General features: G+C 38.7%; 2 protein-coding genes across 12 annotated transcripts in view; one reads left to right on the top strand and one right to left on the bottom strand.

The window, feature by feature from the left end:
- Positions 1-27,420, bottom strand: part of CENPP (centromere protein P) — a 264,711-nt gene that overhangs the window by 96,668 nt on the left and 140,623 nt on the right. The window lies entirely within an intron of this gene.
- ASPN (asporin) lies at positions 1,629-27,420 on the top strand. 4 transcript variants are annotated; one of them, XR_016281214.1, is made up of 8 exons: positions 1,629-1,989; positions 6,958-7,241; positions 9,316-9,428; positions 13,545-13,758; positions 16,641-16,751; positions 16,889-17,130; positions 19,708-19,801; positions 24,361-24,444. XR_016281214.1 is itself a non-coding variant. In XM_089523660.1 (8 exons), the coding sequence occupies exons 2-8, from the start codon at positions 7,064-7,066 to the stop codon at positions 26,052-26,054; spliced, it is 1,047 nt and encodes a 348-aa protein (XP_089379786.1). In that variant the 5' UTR covers positions 1,629-1,989; positions 7,051-7,063; the 3' UTR covers positions 26,055-27,420. The 4 variants fall into 4 exon arrangements, 3 of the variants coding, with proteins under 3 accessions (XP_089379786.1, XP_089379785.1, XP_089379787.1); XM_089523660.1 differs by lacking the exon at positions 16,889-17,130 and adding an exon at positions 25,857-27,420 and having other exon boundaries at positions 7,051-7,241; positions 24,361-24,499; XM_089523659.1 differs by lacking the exon at positions 16,889-17,130 and adding an exon at positions 25,857-27,420 and having other exon boundaries at positions 24,361-24,499.

Raw genomic sequence — 27,420 nt, 5'->3', positions numbered from 1 at the left:
AGTCTGTAAGCAGATGTTAATATAGGATTGCCATGCACAAGGAAATCTGCCCATTAGTACAGTTATTGCTTGACAATGATTGTGTTTTTCCTCTTTGCTTTTCCCATGAAAATAAATAATAATATAATAATAATAATACATTTTATTTATAGACCACTATTCCGCAATGATCATAGCGGTGTACAGTAAAAAATCGCAATACAATACAAAATACAATGTGACAGTTAAAGGAGGGAGAGGTCTCGTCCTTCAGGCAGTCCCTGATGTTGCTGGATCTGCCTGATCGCTCCCTCTGAGGCCGAGATGACAGTTAAGGAGGGAGGGGCCTCTTCCTTCAGGCAGTCCCTGATGTTTTAAAGTCTTTAAAACTAGTCAAATTTTGAATAGGATGTTGGTTATCTAATTTGTTTTCTTTTACCTGTCACTTTTTAATGTGCTTGCACTGTACACTTCATTTTTTTCAAAGTAACAGAGGATTTTTTAAAAAGTTAAATATTTTATATATGTTACATTTAAACATAACATCTTAAGGAGAATCCTTATGAAAAATGTATTCTCAAGACAAAAGGAAAATTCTTTGTCACAGTTTAATTTGTGAAGTAAGTTGTAAAATACATAAGGATGAGTGGTTATTAGTTTTACAAGACACATTTTCAAACCTATGAAATTCTTATGTCATTGGTCAACTGAAAAATTTATTGCCAAGATCAAGTGAAGTAATAGTGCCACTCTATTCTGCCTTGGTCAGGCCTCACCTGGAATACTGTGTCCAGTTCTGGGCACAACAATTCAAAAAGGATGTTGACAAATTGGAGTGTGTCCAAAAGAGAACAACCTAAATGGTGAAGGGCCTGAAAACCATGCCTTATGAAGAAAGACTGTCCATGTCGGCATTATCCTACCTATTTTAACCTCCTGTAGCCATGAACCAGACCTACAAAAAAGCATATCCATGTCCTTGGGCATTCTGAGTGGGATTCTTTCTTTTTTTCTCAACAGAAGACCTTCCCTTCCCCACTCTAGTATATCACAATGTCCTTTTGGAGATTCTTCAAGAATAGCCACACGGTATTTGTGTTTAGTATCCTAGAAGTATATGATGAAGACTCTGGTAGCATGGCCAGTGGACCAGTTCACAGGTTCTTGGCCAGCATCTTCTTTCAGTAAATCTAATGACTCATTGTGAAAAAGCATTTTAGCCTCTTTAGACAACCAATTCTTTGATGCCAGCTAAAGATTGATAAATGCTATGGTGGTCTTTTTCTTTCTTTGACAATACTCAACAGTTTGAGACTTTGTACACAGCTTTAAGTCAATACAAATTGGAAGAATGGCATGACTGATAATTAACTGCATCCCTATAGGCAATTTAAAAGCCAAAACAGTAGTTATTAAAATTAATGTAAGATCAACTTGAAACCTTGTTTGTTTATTCACATATCCCCCTGTAGCCCTACCACTAGTCCCTTAAGCAATGTTTCTGTTTAGAATACGTGGTCTATTATTAGGTTGTTTTTCTTAGACAGAGGCACATGTCTTCATTTATGTAAGAATGGCATACTGCAGATTTCTTTTTAATAAGTGTGTTGTTTCATATCAGAAATGGACTTGAATGAACCATATGGGGCTTGCACTGGCTTTGTGCCATTCACTATTAGGCTTCAGAGTTAACCACATCTTTTGCTTAGACGTCTAGAGTTAAGCTAGAAGTTTTGGCTGAGATACAGGGAGTGATGAATAACACATGAGTAGTAAGTTTCTTAACATCATTCTTCAGTACTCAGATAGACTAATCCACAGAAGCAGTTTATTCAAGTATCACCCAGACTGCCAGGAGCAACAGGAACTTTAAAGTGTTTTTTTTTTAATTTATTATTTTATTATTTACTGCACATTTTACAAGCTTGAATCTGAGCTCTATATAGTAAAGAAGTGGAATAAATTTCTCAGGTGGAATATTGTTTTAGAAGGACTTGACAGCTTTGAAAGGTATGCTTTTTGAAAACTTTTAATCAACCAGTATTCTAATTTAGCAACATGTTTTAGTGACTGATAACATAATTTGATTAACTACTGTCAAATGTTTTAAAGTAAATATTAGGAGAATATATTAGTAATATTATTAGTGTTTTATATTGAGGACAAGAAAGGAAATATAAATGTGTATCTTTTAAACTGGTCTAGCATAGAACAGTAATTTTTTCTATCAGAAAAAAAGCCTGTCCTGCTTTGTGAATGCTTATGATACAATCCTATGAATGACTACTAATAAGCAAACCATACCAAAAATAATAGAAATTATTTCCAGTAGGCTGTACAGCACTGCAAAGTTAATGATTTTTTTTTGTTTAGTCATGTTTCCTGATATTTATAACTCAAACAGATTCAATCACTACCATGCAAAGTAAAATAAGATTTACAGATAAAGGAAAGCAGTTCATTGAACAGCAGAATTTCATAAAAACATGGACTCAGTATAAAGTACATCCTGTATGATGTTTTGAGCAGAGGAAGTCCACTTATTCTCCTCCAAAACAAACCCAAACTCTGCGTTTAAAGCATGTTTGGATATGCAATATTATAAAATAATATTTCTGCAAGTCTATTTACCTTTGTGTCTTGGAAGTACTTGTTATTTTCTCAAAGGACATAAGCACAAAAAAGACTTTGGGGTTTGAGGAGAAAGTTTGAATGGTAAATGCTGAACAAAGTACAATGCATTGCTTAAGGTACTCATTTCCTTCTGTGGATTCAGTGCAGTGCAGTCATTTGGGGTTACTAACAAACGCAAGGATTTCCCATGTCTCTCCAGAAGGAAATTGGCATTTCATTGCTAACCAGGTTAAATTCTTCTCTGTACCTCCTGCTTGAGATTGTTAATGAGCAGCAGCCTTTTTAAAAACCCTTTTTTTGTGAAGGTACCTCAGTGTTAACTATATCATCACACACACACACCCAATATACAGTATTGTAAAATTCTGTGTTTCATCCAATGATTTCCTGCCAGGATGGAAGGAGTTTCTCTGTTTGCAAGAAGGGTTGTCTATCCAGCAGGGTGCTCTGCTAACAGAAGAGGCAGTGATTTTTCACAGTCTTTCCCCCTCCTTTAGGTTCCCAAGCTGTTTTGGAGGGTCTGCCAACCCTCTGGAACAGGCTGGAGAACAAATGTGGAGGGTGAATCAGATGGGAGTGCACCTCTGGATGAAAATCTCTGTCACTTGGATTCAAGCCTTTGTAATTAGCATTGGGACATTAAGTAAATATGGAATTATTACAGGTGTGCATATAATCTGAATGATGAGTGTGTTGCATTCTGTTCTAGAATTAATCATTTTAATGACTGAGATATGTCCAATCCCAGTATTTATATATCATGCTGTTTGCACCTGAAATACAACATACGTACACATAGTTCACCCAAAGACAAATTCTAAGTTCTATATTCCACCAAATACATTAGTTTTGACAGGCAATGTATTAAATATCTTGTAAGGTGTGGAATTATCTCTTGTACTAAATAGCAGTGTGGAGAAAGTGCCTGTGCTCTAATCCCAGTTGATTCATTTGAAAATAATGAAATTCTATAGAATTTTTTAAAAGAATGGTGTATCACCCTGTCATATTTAGCTTCACAAAATTTGATTTATGAAAATCATTTAGGCTACTTTAGAGTAAATTCCACTGAATTCAAAGGAGACTTGCATAACAGTTTCACTATGATTTTTAGAATGCATACATACATCTTTGGCTTGGCTAGCATTTTAAAACCAATATACTCTTCTTTTAAAGGAAAAAAAACATATTATGGATATACATTATTTGGCAAAGGTTAGTCAAAAACGGATCTTCACGGCTCTGGTTTATGTTTCAATATACCTGAGGTAGCTATCCTCCAACATCTCAACTCAATTTAACTTTCTTATGTAAAGTTAATTATAGAAGTAATAACAGTCCCCATGCCAAGTTGGCAGTATGAACCAAAATCCCCTTTCCTCCACTGAAATCATGATTTCCTGTGCCAAAGCCAGATTTGTCAGAAAATTTTTATCCATAAGAACAATATGCTTAATTAAGATACTCTTAAGACATTATGTCAATAGCACATTTCAATAACATGCAGAAAGGGTATAAATGGGAGACTTTCCCCTATTACAAATGCTGACATGATTCAAAACAAGGCTTTAATGTCTTTGAAAACTTGGCAGGTGTTAAAGAACCACAGTTGGGAATTCCCAGTGTTTATAAGATACAGACTATAAGGACTGCAACACACAACCCCCCTTTATGCATTATGTGTGTGTATATATTGTAGACATTGAAATAGTTATAACTACATAGGCACTAGGCTAATACATCTGTAATTTTAAGTTAAAACAAAAGTCTACAAGCCTTTTCACACAGCCAAGCCATTTCAGTGACAATGCAGTGTGTGTTTCTTTAACTGCTCACAGTTCTTACCTGTTTAGCTTGGGGGGGGGGGACATGAAAGAAGAAACTAAACACACTAAAATGTTTGTTTTAAACATTCTGGAAGGCCTTTCTGCTGTGTTTTGCCAAAACTCATAGAACTCCACAGAATAACTTGGTTTCTTCAGTGAAGGAGAAAATAGAAATGCAGCTATGGATTAGAGAAGGGCTCAGAGTCACTTAACATACACATCTCTGAGAAGTTACGGCCATGAAGACTTCAACAACAACACGTTTCAATCTTAACATGCTACAAGATTCTTTTGGTAAGAGACTATGGGTATGGAACAACAGAGTAGTCATTTTCTTGAATTACTTAATTCTAAATGATTCCAAATTACTGAGTGTAACTGTGTACCCGCCCTCAGACGGACAAGGCTAAGGCGGTTCATGGAAAGGATCTAAGAGATTCAAAAGGTCATGGCGTTCCCTCCTTCCTTTGTTTTCATTCAACTTGTTCATCAAAAGTGTTGGATGCCACCAGATATTACAATACAACAATAATTATGTTCCTGTTTCTATCTGGAGAGTAGACTACTCAGACGCTAAATCAGTGGCTAGGTTGAGCTACATACTTCTGTTTTCAGTATTACCTTTCGAAGGGGAATATCCATATTTCAGAACACATTAAAATGCTAAACTGCAAACAAAATCTGCATGCACAAATGCACATAAAAACTTAGAAAACATAGAATCATAGAGTTGGAAGAGACCACAAGGGCCATCCAGTCCAACCCACTGCCATACAGGAAATCTCAATCAAAGCATACCCGGCAGATGGCCATCCAGCCTCTGCTTAAAGACCTCCAAAGAAGGAGACTCCACCACTCTACACTGAGCAAGAGTGTTCCATTGTCGAACAGCCCTTACTGTCAGGAGATTCCTCCGAATGTTGAGGTGGAATCTCTTTTCCTGGAACTTGCATCCGTAGATCCGGGTCCTAGTCTCTGGAGCAGCAGAAAACAAGCTTGCTCCCTCCTCAATATGACATCCCTTCAAATATTTAAAAAGGGCTATCATATCACCTCTTAACCTTCTCTTCTGCAGACTAAACATCCCCAGCTCTCTAAGTCGTTCCTCATAGGACATGGTTTCCAGATCCTTCACCATTTTAGTTGCTCTCCTTTGGACACACTCCAGTTTCTCAACATCCTTTTTGAATTGTGGTGCCCAGAACTGGACACAATATTCCAGGTGGGGCCTGATCAAAGCAGAACAGAGTGGCACTATTACTTCCCTTGATCTAGATACTATACTTTTATTGATGCAGCCTAAAATTGCATTGACCTTTTTAGCTGTCGCATCACACTGTTGACTCATGTTCAGTTTGTGGTCTACTTGGACTCCCAGATCCCTTTCACACGTAGTCTCGTTCAGCCAGGTGTCCCCCATCCTATATCTGTGCATTTCATTTTTCTGCCCTAAGTGCAGTACCTTACATTTCTCCCTGTTGAAGTTCATTTTGTTAGCCGTGGCCCAGAAATAAACAGGAATCTGTTGCAGCCAGACTCTCAACCAAGAGGACTCACTGAACGCTGCCTCCTCTGGGACTACTCTTGTAATCTTTAAATCTTTCTTTCTTTCTCGTATCTGTAAAACTTCACAAGCACCTTAAGCTACTAATGGCATTATATTCTATGGGTGTCCTATACAGTACTTTAATATCTAGTACTAGGGGACTTTAACCTATAGATTTATTGGGAAATAAACTCATTGGCACTTCCAGAAGAGTGGCAACAGGCTAGCAATGGTGTTATGCAGGGTGTGTAGTTTGTGTAACTAAAGAAAACAATAATGAAGTCACCTGGGGGACATGGAGGTGAAGCTCTAGTCTTCTTTGTCACTGTAAGAGAGATGTGGAATGGCTTTCTGAGGCTCCATCTGTTGACACCACTTTAACTGCCATGACTCAATGCTAGGGAATTCCGGGAATTGTAGTTTGTTGTGGCACCAGAGCTCTCTGACAGAGAAGACTAAATATCTCACAAAATTACAGTTCCCAGAATTCCATAGCACTGAGACATGGCAGTTAACTCTGTGATTCTATGAACCTGGATTATTTCGGCAGTGAGGATTCAGTCTAAGAGAGGAGACAGAGGTAATACTGCAGAAATGGTTTGGAAAGCCTGGTTCTGAAGCAATGGTAGGAAATCTCTGGCCCATTAGATCAAACCTAACTAATGTAGTGATATTTTATTAGAACTGTAGTTCAAAAAAAATCTAGAGGGCCTAAGGTTTCACAGTTCTTTAAGGGATCCACAGTGACAGATTCATTCATTATGTAAAGAGACAGAGCATTTGAGAGTTTAGGTGCTCTGATCTCAGACATATCAACCAACTTTTCCTAATGCAATATCCTTTACATCATTTTGGAAAATATTTAGAGTGACTCCATTTCTTGACACCAGCATCTGCTACTGTTCCTGGAAATCAGAACTTAAATGGGAGCTATTTTCCATTGTGCATTCACAAAATTGTATTTTGTTTTAGGACTGTGCACCCTCAAGGCATGAAGGAATGTATGCTTTTGCTTCTGTTGGCTTTATGTTCTGCTAAGCCTTTCATAAGTCCCTCATACTTCAGCTTCAAGAATGTAATGCTAATGGATATGGAAGACCTTGATGATGATGACGACGACGATGAAGATGATGATGACAAGGATGATGATAATTCTCTTTTCCCAGCTGGACCATCCATAATACCCTTTGACATATTTCCAGTATGCCCTTTTGGATGTCAGTGCTACTCGAGAGTTGTCCACTGCTCTGATTTGGGTAAGACCAAGAATCTACAATATTTTGTCACTGAAACATGTTTGTTCAAACACAGACATCACATGCTTATTTTTGTGACTATGTAATACACTTATGAAGTGAAACTATTTAAAGATGGTAAGAGTTTTGCTTAACTATCTTTGCTTAACTATCTAGTCTGGGGGTTCATTTACTGCTGTTACACTGCACAATTAATGCCTTTCACTGCCATGGCTTCATCCTATGGAATCCTGGGATTTGTTGTGGCACCAGAGCTCTCTGTCAGAGAAGGCTTAATTTCTCAGTTCCCAGAATTCCATAGCATTGAGACATGACAGTTAAAGTGGTGTCAAACTGAATTAATTCTGCAATGCTGATGCAGCCCTGGTTCCAATCACTTCATCAAGTTAATAAATTTGCAAAGACTATTTCAACAGCACCCATCATAGCAATAGCAACTTCATTTATATACCGCTTCATACCGCACTAAGCAGCCTCTGAGGCTTGTTGGGGGCAATTAGCTTACAGTTGTAAACTGCTTAGACTCTAAGCAGTTTACAACTGTCAGCTAATTGCCCCCAACAAGTTGGGTACTCATTTTAGCGACCTCAGAAGTATGCAAGGCTGAATCGACCCTGAGCCCCATGCTGGAACTGAACTCACAACCTTGTGGTTTATGAGTGAGTGGCTGCAGTACAGACATTTTAACCACTGTGTCACCAGGGCTCCTCTAATCATCCATGTCAGGGTCTCTGGAGCACTACAACAAACAAATTCCAACTGTGTCAAGGGGAACAGAATGTTCTATAGAACAATCTATTCCAAATATGTTTATGTGTGTGCGTATAAGGAAACTACACAGGTCCTGTTCTATGGAACCAATACATCTGTAGTGTACAGACCATTACGGTATATTCTTCATAAACTTAATGCAATACAAAAAAAAAAACATACAAAATTAACAGCAACACTAAATATATTGATAGTATAGAGATGATGCAGGCAGCCACTCTAAAAGTGTTTGTATGGGCATAGTTTCCAGCACTCTTCAAAAAGCCACTCCTGGTTATTGGGGATATTCTTTGAGGAGAACAAGCAACTGAAGCTGGAAGACAAAATGGTGGAAATGGTAATATAAACCTGAAAGTTCTTGCGAATGTGAAAAGAGGTATTTGGACATGGGTCTTTGCAATAAATTCTATGAATTTCCAAAATTGTTGATTAATTTTTCAAATTTTTATTTTTTCCTATTTTTTTCTGTTGCTTAAGTTTTATACAGTCGGCCCTTCTTATACACGGATTTCTTATACACGGATTCAAGCATACATGGTTTGAAAATGTTCAAAAAAAGTATAAATTTCAAATATCAAACCTTGATTTTCCATTTTTTATAAGGGACACCATTTTGCTACGTCATTATATTTAATGGGACTTGAGTATACACGGATTTTGTTATACACGGGGGATCTTGGAACCAAACCCCAGTGTATAACAAGGGTCCACTGTATACACACACTATATAGCAAGTGTGGGAATCAGGTGTTTTCAGATGCAAGTCTCAGCAGCCCTGGCTAACATAGCTAATGGTGAGGATTATCAGCAGCTGTAATCTAACAACATCTGGAAGGCTATCTGATTCTCACCCTTGATTTAGTTTTTAGTTTTTAATGCCTTCAAGTTGACTGTTACTTAGAGGCAAGCCTGTCATAGGGTTTTCTTTCCAATATTTCTTCTGAAGAGCATGTGACTTTTGCTAAACAGTAGGCTTCCATGGCTGAGCAGGAATTTCAACCCTGTTCACCCAGACAAATCTTCATCTTCCGAGAACTAGACAATGATGAAGAAGAGGAACTAGAAGATAGTTTGTGACATATTTTAGAAGGATATAAGTATTTTTAACATAAACTTTTAGCAGGAACAACAGAGAGACCATTTTTTCCACTTGATACACTATGGGGAAATTAAAGATTATAATTAATAAAATAATATGCCATTTTACTTACTGCAAAACAGAAACACAAACTCTTGGAGACTGGAGTGTTTTGTTGTTAGGAAATATATAGGTTAAGTTTTATATTTTATTCCTAATGAATAGGTCTGACCTCAATACCAAAGAATATTCCATTTGATACTCGCATGATTGATCTTCAAAACAACAAAATAAAAGAAGTCAAGGAAAATGATCTCAAAGGACTTACATCACTATATGTAAGTTTACTTTTTAATATTCGTAACTTTCTTTTCAATGAAAGACAGTAACAGTCTAAGTGGGGTTCAGGAAAGGAACTAGGCACTAGGAACAACACTGCAAACATATGATGGCTAATGGAGCATATGAGGGAATTAGAAAAGCAAACCAGCATGTGTTTTATAGACTATAGCAAAGCCTTTGCCTTCATAGATGATGAAAAGCTATGGAACGCCTTTAAAGACATGGGAGTGTCTTTATAGTTGTGATGACAAATTTTTACTCATGACAAGAAGCTACTGTCAGAACAGAACATGTAGAAACAGAATCCAAATTAGCAAAAGGGTCAGACGAGGCTGCATCTTATCACCCTACATATTCAACATGTGCAGAACATATTATAAGAAAAGCAGGATTGGATATAGAAGAAGGAGGAGTGAAAATAGAAGGAAGGAATATCAGCAATAGACGATACCATAATAATAGCAGAAAACCTCACAGACCTGAATCAACTACTGAGGAAGATCAAGGAAGAAAGTGCAAAAGCAGGCTTCAAATTCAGTGTAAACAATGAACAAATGGAAACAGCAAAAGAGTTCTTGTATCAAACATTGATTCTGTCCAGCATTCAGCTGCGCGCATTATTACATACGCCCACCGCTGCGACCATATCTCTCCTTCTGATGTCATCCCTTCACTGGCTCCCCCTCCCTTTCCATATTCAGTATAAGCTTCTGTTGTTGACTTTTAAAGCCCTCCATGGGGTGGCCCCTCCTTATTTATCAGACCTTCTTTCTCCTCACCTTCCCGCTAGGGCCCTCCGTTCTAGTAGTCAAGGTCTGCTGTCCCAGCCTAGGATTTTCACTGCCCCGTTCCGGATTCGTCCCTTCTCAATTGCTGCCCCTCACTCTTGGAATCTCCTTCCCCCACGAACACGGGTCAGCACATTTTTAACCATTTTCAAAAGTGAGTTGAAGACCATCCTGTTCAGAGAAGCGTTCCCAGGCATTGCGTGACTATTATTTGCTATTTGACGTTTTTAATTTGTTGCCTGTTTTATTGAACCCTTTCCTGTATTGTTATGTATTATTTACATGCATTACTGTATGCTATTATTTCTTAGATTGTATGCCATGGGCAGGTTTATTCTTTACTCTTATCTGTTTTATTGTTTGTATGTACAGTGCTGTGCAAATCTACAGCGCTATATAAAGCATAATAGATAGATAGATAGATAGATAGATAGATAGATAGATAGATAGATAGAAACAGGGACAGTAGCCAGGAAATCAGAAAAAAGATTAAGAATTGAGGGTGGCTATAAAAGAACTAGATAAGATCCTAAAATGCAAAGATACAGAATAGAGCACAAAAGTTAGAATACAAGCCATCACATTCCCTATTACCATGTTTGGATGTGAGAGCTAGACAGTCAAGAAAGAAGACAGGAAGAAAATCAGGTCATTCGAGATGTGGTGTTGGAGAAGATTGCTGAGGATTCCATGGACAGCCAAAAAAACAACCATTGGGTTCCTTTTATCAAATTATTTATTTAATCGGTATGCTGAACATAGCATATATAAAGCAGACTTGGAGGAAGGAGGTGTGGAAATTGAAGAAAGGAAAACTGGAGTGGAATCACGTGTTTCATTGATTCAGTGGGTTTACTCTAATTGGGGCTAAGAATTGGATTTACACCATACTGACCAGCTATTTAAGCACAAGAAAGAGAACAGAAATTTAGGAGCCCTAGTGCACTCTTATTTTGAGTGTTAATAAAGAGTACGGTTCAAATATGTTAAAACCTCTCTTCAGTTACAGGCAATTTTTAGTTATAAGGCCATAATCACCCAAAATAGGGCAGAAAAGGAAATTGATCAAAATGGGGGGGGGGGGGGATCTAGTCAGTGCTCTGAGAGAGCTTGATGCTGCTGAAAAACTGAGAAATTATGATCAGCTTCTTGTCAGGTGAGAGTTCCAGGTAACAGCAGGTTATCCCAAAGGATGCTCAACAATGGGTCATTTTCATCCTGGAAAGAAGTGACCTGTGGGATGCCACAGGGTTCTGTCCTGGGTCCAGTGATATTCAACATCTTTGGATGAAAGAACAGGGGACATACTTATCAAATTTGCAGATCACACCAAATTAGGAGAAATATCTAACACCCTAGAGGACAGGATCAAGATTCAAAATGACCTTAAAAGATTAGAATGCTGGGCCAAAACTAACAAAATGAATTTCAACAAAGAGAATAAGGTACTGCACTTAGGGCAGAAAAATGAAATGCATAGTTATAGAATGGGGAACACCTGGGTTAACAAGACTACATATGAAAAGGGTCTAGGAGTCTTAGTAGACTACAAATTGAACATGAGTCAACAGTTTGATGCAGCAGCTAAAAAGGCCAATGCAATTCTAGATAACACATAAACACTCATCAATAGAAGTATAGTGTCTAGATCAAGGGAGGTAATAGTGCCACTGTATTCTACTTTGGTCAGACCTCACATGTAATACTGTGTCCAGTTCTGGGCACCACAATTCAATAAGGATGTTGATAAGCTAAAATGGTAAAGGGTCTGGAAACCATGCCCTATGAGGAGCGATTTAGGGAGCTGGGTATGTCTAGCCTGGAGAAGAGAAGGTTAAGAGGTGATATGATAGCCTTGTTTAACTATATAAAGGGATGTCATAGTGAGGATGGAGCAAGCTTGTTTTCTACTGCTCCAGAGAATAGGACCTGCAACAATGCAAGCAAGCTACAGGAAAAGAATAAACATTAGGAGGAACTTCCTGAAAGAGCTGTTTGACAGTGGAACATACACCCTAAGAGTGTAGTGGAGTCTCCTTCTTTGGAGGTCTTTAAACAGAGGCTGGATGGCCATCTGTCATGGTTGCTTTGATTGTGAGTTCCTGCATAGCAGGGGGCTGGACTGGATGGCTCTTGTGGTTTCTTCCAACTCTATAATCAGTACAGGTTGAGTCTCCCTTATTTAAAATGTTTGGGACCAGAAATGATTTGGATTTTGGAATACGTATTTGCATATACATATCTAAACACATATCTAAAAGATGAGACAAAAGTCAAAACATGATAATTTTTTAAAAAGTTTTATAGGCAGCTTATACACAAAGGCCCGAAACAGACAGGCTTAAAAAGCTGGCTTCTGTGCAGCTTGGGGGCGTGGCGACTACATGACACATGCCCCAACCTGAGCAGAAGCTGCCTTGAAGCTGCTCCGGGGCAGTCTAAGGCAGCCCAAAAAGAAGCAGACCTTTTCCACTTCTTGCCATCTGGGACCATGGCAGCAGGCGCCCTTGGGGCTTCAGGTCGCCCCTTCCTGCCCACCTGTTTCGCTCCATAGTCTGAAGTAATTTTATACCTAATACTTTAAATAATTTTTGTGCATGAAACCAAGTTGTGTACTGAACTTGGTTTCATGCACAGCAAAGGAGTCACTATTTCAACTACCCTTGTGGATAATTTTAGTTTTTGGAATATTTCACATTTTGGAATTCTGAGTATGGGAAACTCAACCTATAAAACAAGGGAGTCAACCATGATCAATTAGCTCAGAACAAAGATTATAGACTATTGCTCTTAATTTTTGAATTGAAAAGCAGTATTATAAATCTTCAATCAATCAGTAATATTTATTAAATACCCTCTTGCTTCAATGAAGAAAATATCTATTTCTGATCCCAAACACACATAGTGGAGAACATACTGACTTCCACACAAAACTATACCACTGTGTCTTACTTCCATAGCGCACAATTGAGAAAACATGTGTAGGTTTGGGCTGCACAACGCATTTCTTTACAAAAAAACAACAACACCAAAACAGAGTCATAGAACCTTAAAGGGACACGAAGAGTCATTTAGCCCAACCTCATCAGTGTATAAACCTGCAATTAAAGCATATCTGAGAGTCTTTCCTATTTCACATCCTGGAATTCTGAATGTTCCTCCTTGTACAACTTATTACTCCTTGGAGCTTCTTTTTCGCTTTCTAACACACACTTTCAAAAACTAAGCTGATTTTTTTTTTTTTTATAAAAATAGAATACCCTTCTCATGAGTAAAGATCTTAAAGTTACATGTTGTATTTCCATCTTATCACATTTTTACTAGGCACTTGCATTGAACAACAACAAGATAACTAAAATCCACCCCAAAGCGTTTCAATCAACAAAGAAGTTGCGACGCCTCTACTTGTCTCATAATCATTTAACGGAGATTCCAGCCAATCTGCCAAAAAGTTTAGCTGAGTTAAGAATTCATGATAATAAAGTTAAAAAAATACACAAAGAAGCATTTAAAGGAATGAAGTCTTTGCACGTTTTAGGTAAGTGTGTTTATTTGCATCAAGCTACTGTATAAAAACTGTTTCAGCCATAAGCAATGCATTGGAAATTAAGCATTAAATAAGCCCAGATGAATAGAATGCACAAAACAGTAAATATATAGCTATCTATCAAGCTGTCTTGATAGTCTAGGCAGAGACCTCAAGATAGCAAGAAGCTAAATGGTGGAGCTATTTGGGTGTGGAAATAGGCAAAGACTATGGCGTGTTACAGATGTGCCGAAGGGGCGTGCTAGGTTTAGGAAGGGGCGTATTAGGGTTGAGAAGGGGCGTCACTTCCTGACGCCCCTCAACCCTAGTACAGACTGAGTCCATACAAAATGGTGGCACCCATCCACACGGGGGCCGCCATCTTGACATAGCGGATGCATTGCGTCTGCACGGCGCACAGCACAAATGACACCGCGAGTGCGCCATTGGCACCTCATGGCATCATAACCGTGCCACAAAGAGAAGCGCCATTTTGGGGCTTCTTTTTGCAGCACGGAGGAGCCGTGCGATTTGTACGCTGGGGCTCCTCCGCGCTGTAAATGGCGGCGGCAGCAGCAGACTGCCCGTTTTGGGCAGTCTGTAACGCGTCTATGTCACTTAAAATGTTACAAATGATTTGGCAATGCTTTTAATACTAGTACATAAACCATGTTTTTCATAATTATAGATTAAAGAAATCCAAACCAAAGCTGAATATTCATTTATATTTTAGTGGACATTTTTGTGAAAGAATGCTTTATTGTTACATTATACATAGCATGTGACATACAATCTTCATGGTGTTTTGTACTTGTACCTACAAGCTATAAAACTCTCCTTGCTAGGACAGACAAGTTACTGCAATCCTGACAAGTCAAAATGCATAATATAAATTTAAGTAATCCAGAAATCAGCATAGGTGTGACTCCCTAGATGCTTTTTCTTAAAGGTAAGGCAGACTATTAACTAGCATAGATGTGGACAAAGCAACAAAGGCAATTCTGGTCATTTTATATTACTAAAATGTCAAAATCCTTGTACAGTTCACCATTATTTTATTTTCAAAATAAAATAATGCGTTCCTACTGCTTAATTTTCTATAAGCAATTTTTACCCACAAGCTGGCAGAAGAAATGAGCTAATTCCATCAAGAAAGTATTGGTTTGTTCAACTCAGGAATTCACAGTGTGAAACAAATATATTCTGCAACAGAAGCGCAGCATGGTGTATAAACAAAGCAATCTCACACAGGCTGAGCAGAGTTCTGGTGCCAGAACAAACTACAATTCCCAGAATCCCATAGCATTGAGCCATGGCAGTTGAAGTGATGTCAAACTGGTTTATTTCTGCAGGGTAGATGCAACCTTACATAAAGATGGTTTTGCTTTTAAAATAAACTAGTTGTCTAGTTTAGAGGCAGGGAATCTGTGACACTTTTGTGTTGCTGGACTGCAATTCACATCGTCTTATACTACTGGATATGCTTGCTAAGACTGTTGGAGCTCCAGCTGGACTACATCAGAAGGTCCAAAACATGCCCACCTGGTCTGTTAGTCCTTTTGAACTTAACTATCTACTAGTTGTCAAACACTAACTTTCAGTGTTAGCACAAAGCTGCTTTTATTAAACCCTCCATAGCTAGAGTGGAATTACTCCCATTTTTTCCATTGTGGCGGACAAAGAAAATCTGAGAGGACAGACTTTGGAAGATGCATGTTATTATGGGAGAGTGGAATGGAACTACTGTTAAAACTCTCAGGGGCTGGACAGACCACCCCAAAAGGGTGGGCTGGAGCCGCCCGTTTTTGTTCCCGAGAGATGCTACAGCAGCCAAACTGCGCAGCGTCCCTCCACACCAAAAAGGACCTGGAAAAACCAGGTTCTTTTAAGTTCACACAGCGGACGTCATGAGCGCGCCATTTGCACACTGTGGCACATCAGTGACATAAGCGATGTGTCGCTTACGTCATGATGGCGGCTCCCATGTAGACAGGAGGCTGCCATCATTACGTGCTAGGGTTCAGGAGTGTGTGGTTGGTGCATGCTCCTGAACCCTAGAATTGGCACCAGCATGCCACTTCCCGCCCATCTGTCTTGGGCCTCAGCTACCTAAAAGGTGCTGAACAGTGTATCTCCACAGGTACACACTATGTGATACAAAGAGACCATGACAATGAACAGTCAGGAAATATATAATTCCCACTCATTCAGAATCAGAATATTGGGGGGGGGGGGGGAATAGTCTTCTGGCTCACATGGAAAGCCTTAGTGGAGAGGACAAAATTATCTTATCCTCACATGTTGCTTTCAGTGATAAACACAGAGATGGAGAGGGTAGGGCTTCCTTCCTCACATGTGCACTACATACTGTATGCTTACCAAACAACTCAACTGAGCTTTTGTTCATCTTCTGTTAGAGCCTTTCAAGCTAGGGCCCCCTCTACATCTTGGGGAAATTAATTCTTAGGGAATTGTTTGTTATTTGAAAGGGTGGCTGAAGCTTTTGAAAGAACTGCATGCAACCAAGAGCAAGTGTTCCCTGACATTTTAGAAGCTTTGATGTATCTTGATGTTTTGATTTTTGGTGATGTGGCTGTGTCTTCCCGTAAAAATGAATGAAATCATAGACCTAAGCTACATGGCATGGCTTAACTGTTAAATAAGTGATGGTGGGGCTCAATTTTTGTCACTAAAACCCTCTTAAATGAAAGCCATTTCCTCTTATCTAGAGGTGTGTAGAGTATAGTGGATGTTTCTGACAAGGGAAACCATGGTACATTATACATTTTTAAAGACAGTTTCCTTTATTAATGCTGGGCATGTTCTAGCATGATGAAGAAGCAGCCTTAAAACGCTATGAACTACAACTGTTATAAAGTACTTTATTTTGGCAGAGATGAGTGCAAATCCTCTTGATAATGAAGGAATAGAACCTGGGGCTTTTGAAGGTGTGACAGCATATCATATAAGAATTGCGGAAGCTAAATTAACTTCTATTCCTAAAGGTATGGTAAATTTTTATGTTAAAATCAAATGTTTTAAATAATTCTTTGCATTATGGTCATCATGTTAATGAATTCAAAATCACTGTGATCTACAAGTAATATAAATTTAACCTAAACATTAGTGTATTGTGCTTCAGATCCACAAATCTGTGAGCACACCATGGTCAACCACAGAAGAGCAAATAATACCCATGTGGACGGGCAGACAGTGATAGGGGGAAACAGTCTTAACAAGGATGTGTATGCCACAAGGTATAGAAAACTGACATTCACCACAATGGTTATTCAAATGTATGGAAATAAAGATGAATGGTCCCCTGAAGAACTAATGAAGAGGAAGCAACTAGAAAAAAACAAACCACAACACATTTCTCAACAGGTTTGCATAAAAGGCAATGGGAAGATCATGTTTTAGTTATAGCAGTTTACTGGCATTGAAAAAATTGTAAATTTTCCTCTGTCCAATTTTTGGAGAACCGTTTTCCTCCAAAATAAAAAAAAACTATACAGATGAAAACATGCATCTATTTATGACTTAGTAGACAAAGTTCAGGAAAGCAGCTAGTAAGCATTGTCATCTTTGTTGCTTAGTGCTAGGGTGACCTGAACTCCTAAAAGATAACTATTAAGATTATATCGTAATTTGTACCCATATACATAGTATTATAACATTTTTTCCCCTCAGATCTGCACTGTGTTCAGTGATGGTTTTTACTAATAAATGTGTTTGGGATTGCAACACATGTTACAGTGCAGCCTTATAAACATCTGCTCATAAGTAGACTGAGCCCAGAGGAGCTTTGTTCAAGATGGATATAGGAATGTGGCCTCACCTTCAGAAAACCATACGCTTCAGTGGGCCTAAGCATTTCTAATATACTTTTGGACAAGACCCTAATTCAAAGTGGATGTCACTTTTGAAGTGCTAACATCTTATTACGTTTTCCTAGAAAAACACATTACTGATATGGTTCCTCACCTATCTAAGAAAATGCTAATCCACACTTCTATGTAAAAATCACAATGGGAATTTTAGTATACAAACTATCTTTCATATTAAATGGAGCAACCCACGTGTGGCCTAAAATCAAAGTTGAACCCTTTCCCCCGTCTCTTCTCTATAGCCTTCGGCCCTGTTCAGAGAGTATTCTACCCCAGCAAAGGATGTTTTGGGGGTGTTTCATGAGTACATTGGGAAAGCCACAGTTCCATTAGCAGATATACCTCACTGGATTCTGGCCTCTGTGATAAAATGTTCTTGCCTAATTCACCAATTTATGACCAGCAAAGCACATTACTACCTACACTAGAAAAATATAAGCAGAATTGGAACGCTAAGGAGGGGAAACTGTTCTTTGGTATTTTCATACTAGTGCTGCCAGAGCTAACAGCAGTGGAGATTTAATATTTTCCTAAGCCGCAATGAAAACCAGAGGCATGCTTGAGGTCATGGTACAGTACAGAAAACAGATAAATGAAAATAATAAACAGAAAGCCTTGCAATCTAATAGTGCTCAATGTCTTCTATTTTAAAGCACACCACAGAAACAACTTTTTGGCTATTCACTGGGCACAGTTGCCAACTGTTCTGATTTAACTTGGAAAATGATTCTGCAAATCAGCATTAAAGGAGCACAACAAGGATACTATTATGCTTACAATTTTCCATAGCTTATATACTGTCATAATATCCCTGACAATTATAAACTTGTAACTGCTACATCCTTTGAAAAAATCCTACATGTGGTGACAATTATCACATATTTTTATTAAACGAAAAGGGAATTTGCCCACCAAGAGCAGAGAAATTTCATACAACTTGCCTGTTTTTGCTGATTTTAGAGGGGGTATAAAATGCATGTACCAATGGACTGACTTAGTACAATTGGCCATCTGTATTCACAGATTCTGCATCCATAGATTCCACCATCCATGGCTTGAATATACCGCCCCCATTTCAAAAAGCAAACCTTGATTTTGCCCTTTTATATAAGGGGCACCATTTTACTACTCAGTTGTATATAATGGGACTTCAAGATCCATGGATTTTGGTATAGGTGGCGCGTCTTGGAACCAAATCCTAATCTATACCAAGGGCCTACTGTAGAGGCCTTTTATGATGCAACACAGATTTACAGAAGTGTACCCAACCCATATGTGAAAAAGTGGGCCCTAGGGATATGGGGTTGCCATGGTGTAATTTAGGGATGCATTGGCTTAGTGATTAAGACACCAGTTCTGACGATGGTAAGGTTGTCAGTTCGAGGCCCAAGCACCACATGACGGAATGAGCTCCCATCACTAGTCCCAGCTTCTGCTGACCTAGCAGTTCAAAAGCGTGCAAATGCAAGTAAATAAATAGGTACCACTTTGGTGGGATGGAAACAGAGTTCCATGCAGTCATGCCTCATGACGACTGGAAACGTCTTCGGACATTGCTGGCTCTTCGGCTTAGTAACAGAGATGAGCACTGCCCTCTACAGTTGGTTACGACTAGATATTCATGTCAAGGGGAAACCTTTGCTTTTTCCTTTTTATGGTGCAACTCGATAGTAGCAGTAGCATCTCCATAATTTAGTAATTATCTGGGATCAGCGCCATGTGTCCAGGTGATCAGCTATCACTGTTACAACTACAGTGTGCCCGCGTTATCTTTCAGCTTACGCTGAAAGCCACACAATGGAAGAAGTAATGGCGCATGTGGTCGTGGTGCCCACACTGCACCACATGCACGAGCCCCGTTGTTTTCAATGGGGCTCGAGCATATGCGGTATTTGCCTTAGACGGGGTTTCGGAATGGATCCCTCATGTAAGGAAAGGGCGTACTATGTAACTTTGAAAAGAGCTGTATATACCAAGATTTCAACATATTATTCCAGGACTATATGTAGCACAATAATACCTTGAAAATATTTTTTTCTAATTTCGCTCTCTTGCTTCCACTGCTTCTTAACAGGGCTGCCATCTAGCCTACTGGAACTCCACTTAGATGACAACAAAATTTCTGGAATTGAGCTTGAGGATTTTATTCGCTATAAAAATCTTCAAAGGTAAAATATGAGAAATTATGTTTCAATAATTTTATGATATAGATACTTCATATTTTCTCAATTTTTTTCAAAAAATAATGCAGTGATTAGAACAGATAATACATTGACATTATTAACAACACTTTCGTGTTCCCCAAGATGGAAGTTTCCCTTCTGTTATTGTTCCCTGAATCAGTAAGGTAAATTTCTACAGTATGTTATACAAGTCTAATTAATTATTTTCAGTTGGTTTCTGCATGTATCAGAAGTACCAACAACACACCGAATTTCAGTATCAATCCTCATTCTCCACTGAAACTATGGTTACTTTTGTTTGTTATGGAAAATAACCCAGCAGCTTTGTTAGTGGAAATTAAAGGCTATGTAAAGAATCTCAAGACATTATGTGGAAGTACTAAAACAGAGAAAAAATGCAGATCATGAGCAAATGAAAGTTTTTAGTAGTCATTTGCAAATCTTATGTGGAGTCTCATTATAGTACAGGATAGGAGCTTCAAAAATATGATCTTCTTGTCTTTGACACAAAAATTATTGTTCAACGGTCTGCAGCTGATACTACGTGGAAAACTAAGGACACGTGAGGGAAGGCTAATTGCAGTTTCTCTAGCAATCCCTCAGTGAGGTAGAGTCAGAATGACACTGATGAATTTTTCAAGTAACAAAAGCAGCCTATCCTGTTTTAGTGTCCTAACTAGAACAGAGGCATAGCCATGTTAGTCTGGAAAATCAGTGTGCAACTAACAGTGAGACTAACTGAAAGAAATATGCTTATAGCATTACCTTTGTAGACTTGAGTCTACTTCCTCAGATACAGATCCAAGCATGTGAACGCTCATGCTACCAACTTCTTTCTTACAGGTACAAAACACACTGCAGAAATAATCCAGTCCAAACTGGATTATTTCTACAGTCTGTTTTGGACCTCAGCCTTAAAGATGCTACAAGATCCCTTTGAATACTAACTAGAACAATTTTGGTATAGCAATAGTCTTGGTTTTGAAAGGTCAAAGGAATATCTTGTATTCAGTGTGTTTGCGACAATTGTGGCCAATATTAGTGAAATAGCATTAAAAAAACAGCTTGGAATGTATTTCTAAATGTTAGTTCAGCAAATATATCTATGGCCGATGCATCAACAATTCTAACATAACCAAATTAGAGTGACTGGAAAGCTAACATTCAAAGACATAGCCATGTTGGTCTGGAAAACCAGTAAGCAAAGGAATCTTTGAGACTAACTGAGGGGCTGTGCAGATCACCCCTAAGGGGAAACCTACAGCCGCCTCCATTTTTGCCAGATTGGGGCCATGGCAACCACATGCCACAGCCCCAATCTTTGCAGGATGCAAAAAGAGCGTAAAAAGCAGTACCACAGCTTTACGGTGCTCCTTCAATGCTGCAATGCAGATGCAGCATAGAGAAGCACCATGATGCCGCACGCTGTGTGGAGGGGCGCATGGCATCTCGCCGCCCTGGGAGCAGAGTCAGGGTGCGCACCATGTGGACACTACACTCTAACTCCGCCCTCAAGCTGGCCTTTAAGAGCAGTCTACACAGGGCCTGAAAGAAAGAAGCTGGTAGCATGAGCCTCTGTAGATTTGAGCCTACTTCCTCAGATGCATGAGGTAGAGTAGAGAGTCCAGAGTCAGAACTATATAAACCAGTTGTGTGTGAGAAAATCAACTGAAATTCAAAACCCTGTGAGTATGGAGATGAGGTGTAAAGTTCAGTTTTAATGACAGTCATTGCAGGACAAAGGAAGGAGGAAGGATGTTGCCTAAAGCCAAAGAGAGTAGATTACCATATGAATGAGTACTGGAATGTAGCCGTGGGACCCAGAGAGGAGATGTGGTGGTGAAGGGTGCCCTCATAAAGGCAGGAAGGTTAGATAATGTAGAAATGTATGTAGTGTGCCAGGAAACCATGGCCTCTGTTCAACCCACTGCTGATTGACTGGAATGTGTAGATAAATTCCAGTTCTGCTATTTCTCTTTCCAATCTCGCTTTGTAGTCTTTTTGTTCAAGGACCACTGTTCTGAGGTTCAAGATAGATGCCCAGGAAGATTTAAGTGGTCCGCAACCGGTTTTTGTATATTCCCATTCCTAATATCTGATTTCTGTCCATTTGGCATAGGGACTGATGTGTTGGCCCAATGTAGAGTGCTAAGGGGCATTGCTGAAATAGGATGGCATAAATCACATTGGAGGAAAAGCAAATGAAAGTCCCTCTAATATTGTGGGTGATGTCATTAAGTCCTGTGATGACATTTCCTGAATAGATATGTGGGCAAAATTGGCATCTGGGTTTGCATCAAGGCTTTGAACTTGTATCTGGACTCTCCATTCCACCTCATGCATCTGCGGAAGTAGGATTAAAAACATGCTACTAAAAACATGCTACCAGCTTCTTTCTTTTAATTACTCTCAAAGGTGCGACAAGATCCTTTGCATACTAGAAAGCTAACAGTGGCTGCATTTGCATTGCAAGAATAATCCAGTTTCACACTACTTTAACTGCCATGGCTCAGTGCTATGGAATTCTGAGAACTGTGATAAATTAAGCCTTCTCTGCCAGAGAGCTCTGGTGCCATAACTACAATTCCCAGAATTGCAGCCAGTGATAACAAGGTGAGGAGCACTGAGGAGTTACCATCAACCCAAGCAATACTTTATGAAAAGGGATGTGTATCAAACTAAACATATCTACAGGAATCAATGATACTCATAACTGGCATATTACTCATTCTTTACATTACTCTTCTGGTGGCCATATAAAAAAATGACCATTACTATTCAAACATAGCTTTGGTTTTACATCTGAGATGGTTGATATGATTGTGCAGTACAGTGGTCCCTTGGCTTACATGGGGGATCCATTCCACCTCCCCCCCCCCCCGTAAGCCGAAAAATGTGCATGCTCAAGTCCCATTCAATTGAATGGGGCTTGTGGTGTGGGAGAGTGTGTGCGCCGCAGGGGCGTGCACCATTCTTTCTCCCGTTGCACAGCTTCTGTGTAAGCAGGAAGCCATGTATGGGGCGCCCGCCTATAGCACGGACGCACTATATATGTGCATCAGATTTCATGTGTTTTTCACAAAAGGCACAATCCTGGTGTGTAGTAGTATGTATCACCTTCAACTGCAGCTACATCTGGTAAAAACTGAACTCTCTTAAAACAAAAAATAACACTAGAGGAAAGTCTGATAGATAGTACAGTACATGGAAAAAAGGATGGATACTTTAAAAAGGCATCTTCAGTATTTTTCTCTTGGAGCCAGAATAAAAAGAGACAATGTTGCAAATTTCACAAGTCTAAAACATACTAATGAAGTCCACAATAATGTATCTGTATCCACAGATTCAACCAACTATGGCTTGAAAAATATTCCCCCACCAAAAAACAAACAAACAAAAAAACTCATTAGATATAAGGACATGAGAATCCATGGATTTTGTAGCATAGGGGGACTTGGAACAAACCTTAATGGATACCAAGTGCCCACTGTATTTATACAACTTTCTTTGTATCAAATAGGTTCCAAGTGCTAGGAGAAGGCCCAGCACACTCGAGGAGGGCAAATGTTGTTCCCATTTTCAAAAAAGGAAAAAGAGAGGATCCCAACAATTAACACCCATCAATACCAGGAAAGATTCTAGAGCAGATCATTAAACAGAGAATCTGAAAGGAATGTCATAATCACAAAAAGGCAAAATGAGTCTCTCAAAAACAAGTCGTACCAGTCTATTCTGATCTCTTTTTTTTATCAAATTACCAATTTGGTAGATGAAGGAATGCTGTGGATATAGCATAACCTGGATGCACGAAGGCCTTTGACAAGGTCCGCCATGATATTCTTGCAAACAAGCTAGTAAAATGTGGGCACAATGCAACTGTTTGGTGGACTTGTAATTGGTTGACTGGCCGAACCCAAAAGGTGCTCAGCAATGGCTCCTCTTCATCTTGAAGTGACCAATGGGGTCCCACTGGGCTCTGTCCTGGGCCCAGTGCCATTCAACATCTTTATCAATGACTTGGATGAAGGAATAGAGGACATGCTTATCAAATTTTCAGATTACACCAAATTAGGAAGAGTAGCTAATATCCCAGAGAGGAGAAAATCAAAATTCAAAATGACCTTATTAGATTAGTAGGCTGGGCCAAAACTAACAAAATGAATTTTAACAGGAAGAAGCCCTGTTTTAATATTTAAATATTTGAAGGGGTGTCATATTGAGGATGGAGCAAGTTTGTTTTCTGCTGCTCCAGAGAATAGGATCTGGAGTAATGTATTCAAATTACAGGAAAAGAGATTCCACCTCAATATTAGGAAGAACTGACTCTCAGTAAGAGCTTTTCAACAATGGAACACATTCCCTCGGAGTATGGTGGAGTCTCCTTCTTTGGAGGTTTTTAAACAGAGGTGATGCTTTGATTCTGAGTTCCTGCATGGCAGGGGGGGTTGGACTGGATGGCCCTTGTGGGTTTTCCAACTCTATGATTCTATGATAAAGCATCTTGTGCCAGCTACTTCAATTTAACTTTATTAATTTATCTCTAGATTGGGGTTGGGAAGCAACAAAATTAAAGAAGTCGAAAATGGAAGCTTTTCCAGTGTACCAAACATACGAGAAATACATTTAGAAAAGAACAAACTGAAAAAAGTGCCATCTGGTCTTCCAGACCTGAAATATCTGCAGGTAATACATCATTTAGTTTTTAAAATCTTGATCTTGATCTCCCTATATGTAAAATCTTGATCTCCCTATACCTATTTGATTTTGTATTTATTTTATTGGATGTAATCCTGCCTCGATCTGCAGGGAGAGGTGGGAAATATAAATAAACTATTTATTTATTTATTTATTTATTTATTTATTTATTATATGTATCTTGCATAATACATATATAGCTTATTCTTGCATTTTTTCTTGTAATGATACATTACTGCACAATTGTAATACTGGGACTGTAAGATTATTTAATACTAATTTTACAATATTCCTAGAGTATAGCATAAAGTGAAATATGCATACTTAGAGAATCAAAAGCAAGCATCCAGCAGCAGCAAAGAACACAACTCAAAACATATTCAGTATTGGTATAATACTACCTGTCTCCTTAGGAATGCTTAGGTTTGCAAAGTTCTCCTCCATTCCCCTGTCTCATGCAAGCAACCCTCCTTTGCCCATACATATCTAATTTCAAAATTATGATAAGTGATAACCTGCATTAGTGTCCACATTGTAATTATGACTTTGGGGTGGAACAGACGGGCAGAAAGGAGCACCCAGAGAGTCGAGGGACCATGGCAAGCACATGACTCAATCCTTTAGGTGGCCTGGGAGCAACCCCATGATGGTTTTCGCATGGGTTGGGGATGTGTGTCATCTAAATGCTACGCAGAAGCCAGCTTTTTACGCCCGTCTGTTTCAGTCCTTAGTAATATCATGTTCCCTAGGTTACAATAAACTCACATTCAACATGTTAGTTTCAGAGGTTTCTTATTTTTTATTTCTAAATCATATGTTTGTTGAGCACTTAATAATTTTGTGAATCTCTACTTACTACCAAAAAATTTACAACAAAACAAATCTGAATATGTTTTCCTGCATCTGTATCAAATCTTCATTCCCCTCCATGTCTTGATGTCTAAGGTTAAAATCTTTGCACATTTATCTGGGAGGATATCTGTGGAAACATTCTAGGATTAGTCTGCATATCTTTTTTTCAATGAGGAAATCAATGCCTATGGCCAAAAATGCACGGGCCCAATAAAGTGGCTTCCGGCTGCTTTGGGGGCGTGGTGTTTAGATGATGCACAGGCAAGGGCAGAACCTTTTAGGAGCGGATTAAACCCACTCCTGCAGGTGGCCTGCTTGGGACTGTGGTGGCAGCCCATATTGGAAGCAGGTTGTGCAGTTGCAAGAGTCCCTGCACAATCGGGGCGGAGCAGCCAGAGGTTGCTCCTTTGGGGCCGTGTGCTTCAGCCCTATGTCATTCCTGTATTTCTTGTATGCAAATTATTTGATTTATTTTTCTTTTGTCCTTCTGCAGGTAGTCTTCCTTCATTCTAATAGTATTTCAAAAGTGGGAGTGAATGATTTTTGTCCAACAGGAGGAAGACTAAAGAAGACATTATACAGTGGCATTAGCTTATTCAACAATCCTGTAAAATACTGGGATATCCAACCAGGAACATTTCGCTGTATATTAAATAGGAACAGTGTGCAAATTGCAAACTATGGAAAATAAGTTTGCATATCCAGAATACAATTGAAGAAGAAAACTTACAAACAGCATTAGAATACTTGAAATCTGAAGATGCACAACTTTATACTGTCTAATAGCTTTAAAAAATACTTATAAGGAGCCCTGGTGGCGCAGTAGTTAAATGCCTGTACTGCAGCCACTCATTCACGAACAACAAGGTTGTGGGTTCAATACTAGCCAGGGGCTCAGGGTCAACACAGCCTGTCATCTTTCCGAGGTCACTTAAATAAGTACCCAGCTTGTTGAGGGCAATTAGCTTACACATTGTAAACTGCTTAGGGAGTGCTTAAGTGCACTAATAAGCAGTATAGAAATGTACTTGCAATTGCTTGCTATTACAGTTATTTCAAACTCTTTACATTAGAAGCATACTATACCATAAAGCTCTTTGATTATTCTTTTCACATTTACAAGTCATCTTATTAAGCAAACTTTTAAGAATAAAAGCCTTTGGGAACACAAAGCTGAAGACTATCATTAATAATTTCCTATTGCTGTTGTCCAAACTATCTATCTATGTTGATTGTTTTTCTCAGTAGAAAATAATGCAACATTGTTCTGTCTCAGCTATATGCAAATGCCTCCTGTATAAATATTTATCAGATTTCAAGTCAGCAATTGTAAACATTTAACAAAAGTAAATTAAACTGGCTAAGAAGAAACTTTAAAAAGGTACTATATTATTAATTTGATGATCTAGTACAGAGCTCAGATTACATAATATTTAAATAATTGTTGTAAACTGAAAGGCAAAACTGATACTGTACACTTAGCCTCAGTGCCTTTAGTATTTATTCATCTACTTTATCCCTAAAATTGTATACCTTTTTGGTAACAAAAGTGCTTATGGGCTAAATGTTAACCATGTAGAAATCTTACAGTAATTTGTTGTTGCTGTTAGTAGGATTATATTCTCTGCAGGGCCAGTATAAATATACTGTTTTGATGTATACTGTAAAATAATATTTTCTTCAAATAGTAGATTGGGGTCCAGTACAAAGGCCTGTGATCCTATGGGCCTTGTGTTCTATTGCAAAAGGGAAAGATTTGCACACCCACAGGGATTTTAAACGTGTGCAGCATAGAGGAATACGTCGCTAAATGCACAGAGCTTGTGTGCATATTACAGCCACTGGACTGTGGCCATCGTATCTTGATCTAGTACAAAACATGATTTCCATATTATTGTTTGAGTACTATTACTCTGAAGAATCTAACCTGCATATAATATAAATGGTATTTCATCATAGTTGAGTAACTAAATGATAGTACTGTATAAAAATGGCAACTTCATATTTAATGCACTTGTCCTATTAGTGTTAACTGTAAGTTAAGAGAATAAAAATGA

The sequence above is a fragment of the Sceloporus occidentalis genome, unplaced genomic scaffold (assembly GCF_023333645.1).
Source record: "Sceloporus occidentalis isolate IW3139 unplaced genomic scaffold, rSceOcc1.0.p SCAF_1, whole genome shotgun sequence".
Taxonomy (NCBI): Eukaryota; Metazoa; Chordata; class Lepidosauria; order Squamata; family Phrynosomatidae; genus Sceloporus; species Sceloporus occidentalis.
Note: the sequence above shows the minus strand (reverse complement) of the source record. Positions and strands in the feature narration are given on the sequence as shown.

Excerpts from the sequence above, each read along its gene's own strand:
- ASPN (XM_089523659.1), top strand. The coding sequence starts at position 6,977 with ATGAAGGAATGTATGCTTTTGCTTCTGTTGGCTTTATGTTCTGCTAAG. Across the intron at positions 9,429-13,544 it reads AAGGACTTACATCACTATAT|GCACTTGCATTGAACAACAA; the intron begins GTAAGTTTACTT and ends CATTTTTACTAG. Across the intron at positions 19,802-24,360 it reads CGCTATAAAAATCTTCAAAG|ATTGGGGTTGGGAAGCAACA; the intron begins GTAAAATATGAG and ends ATTTATCTCTAG.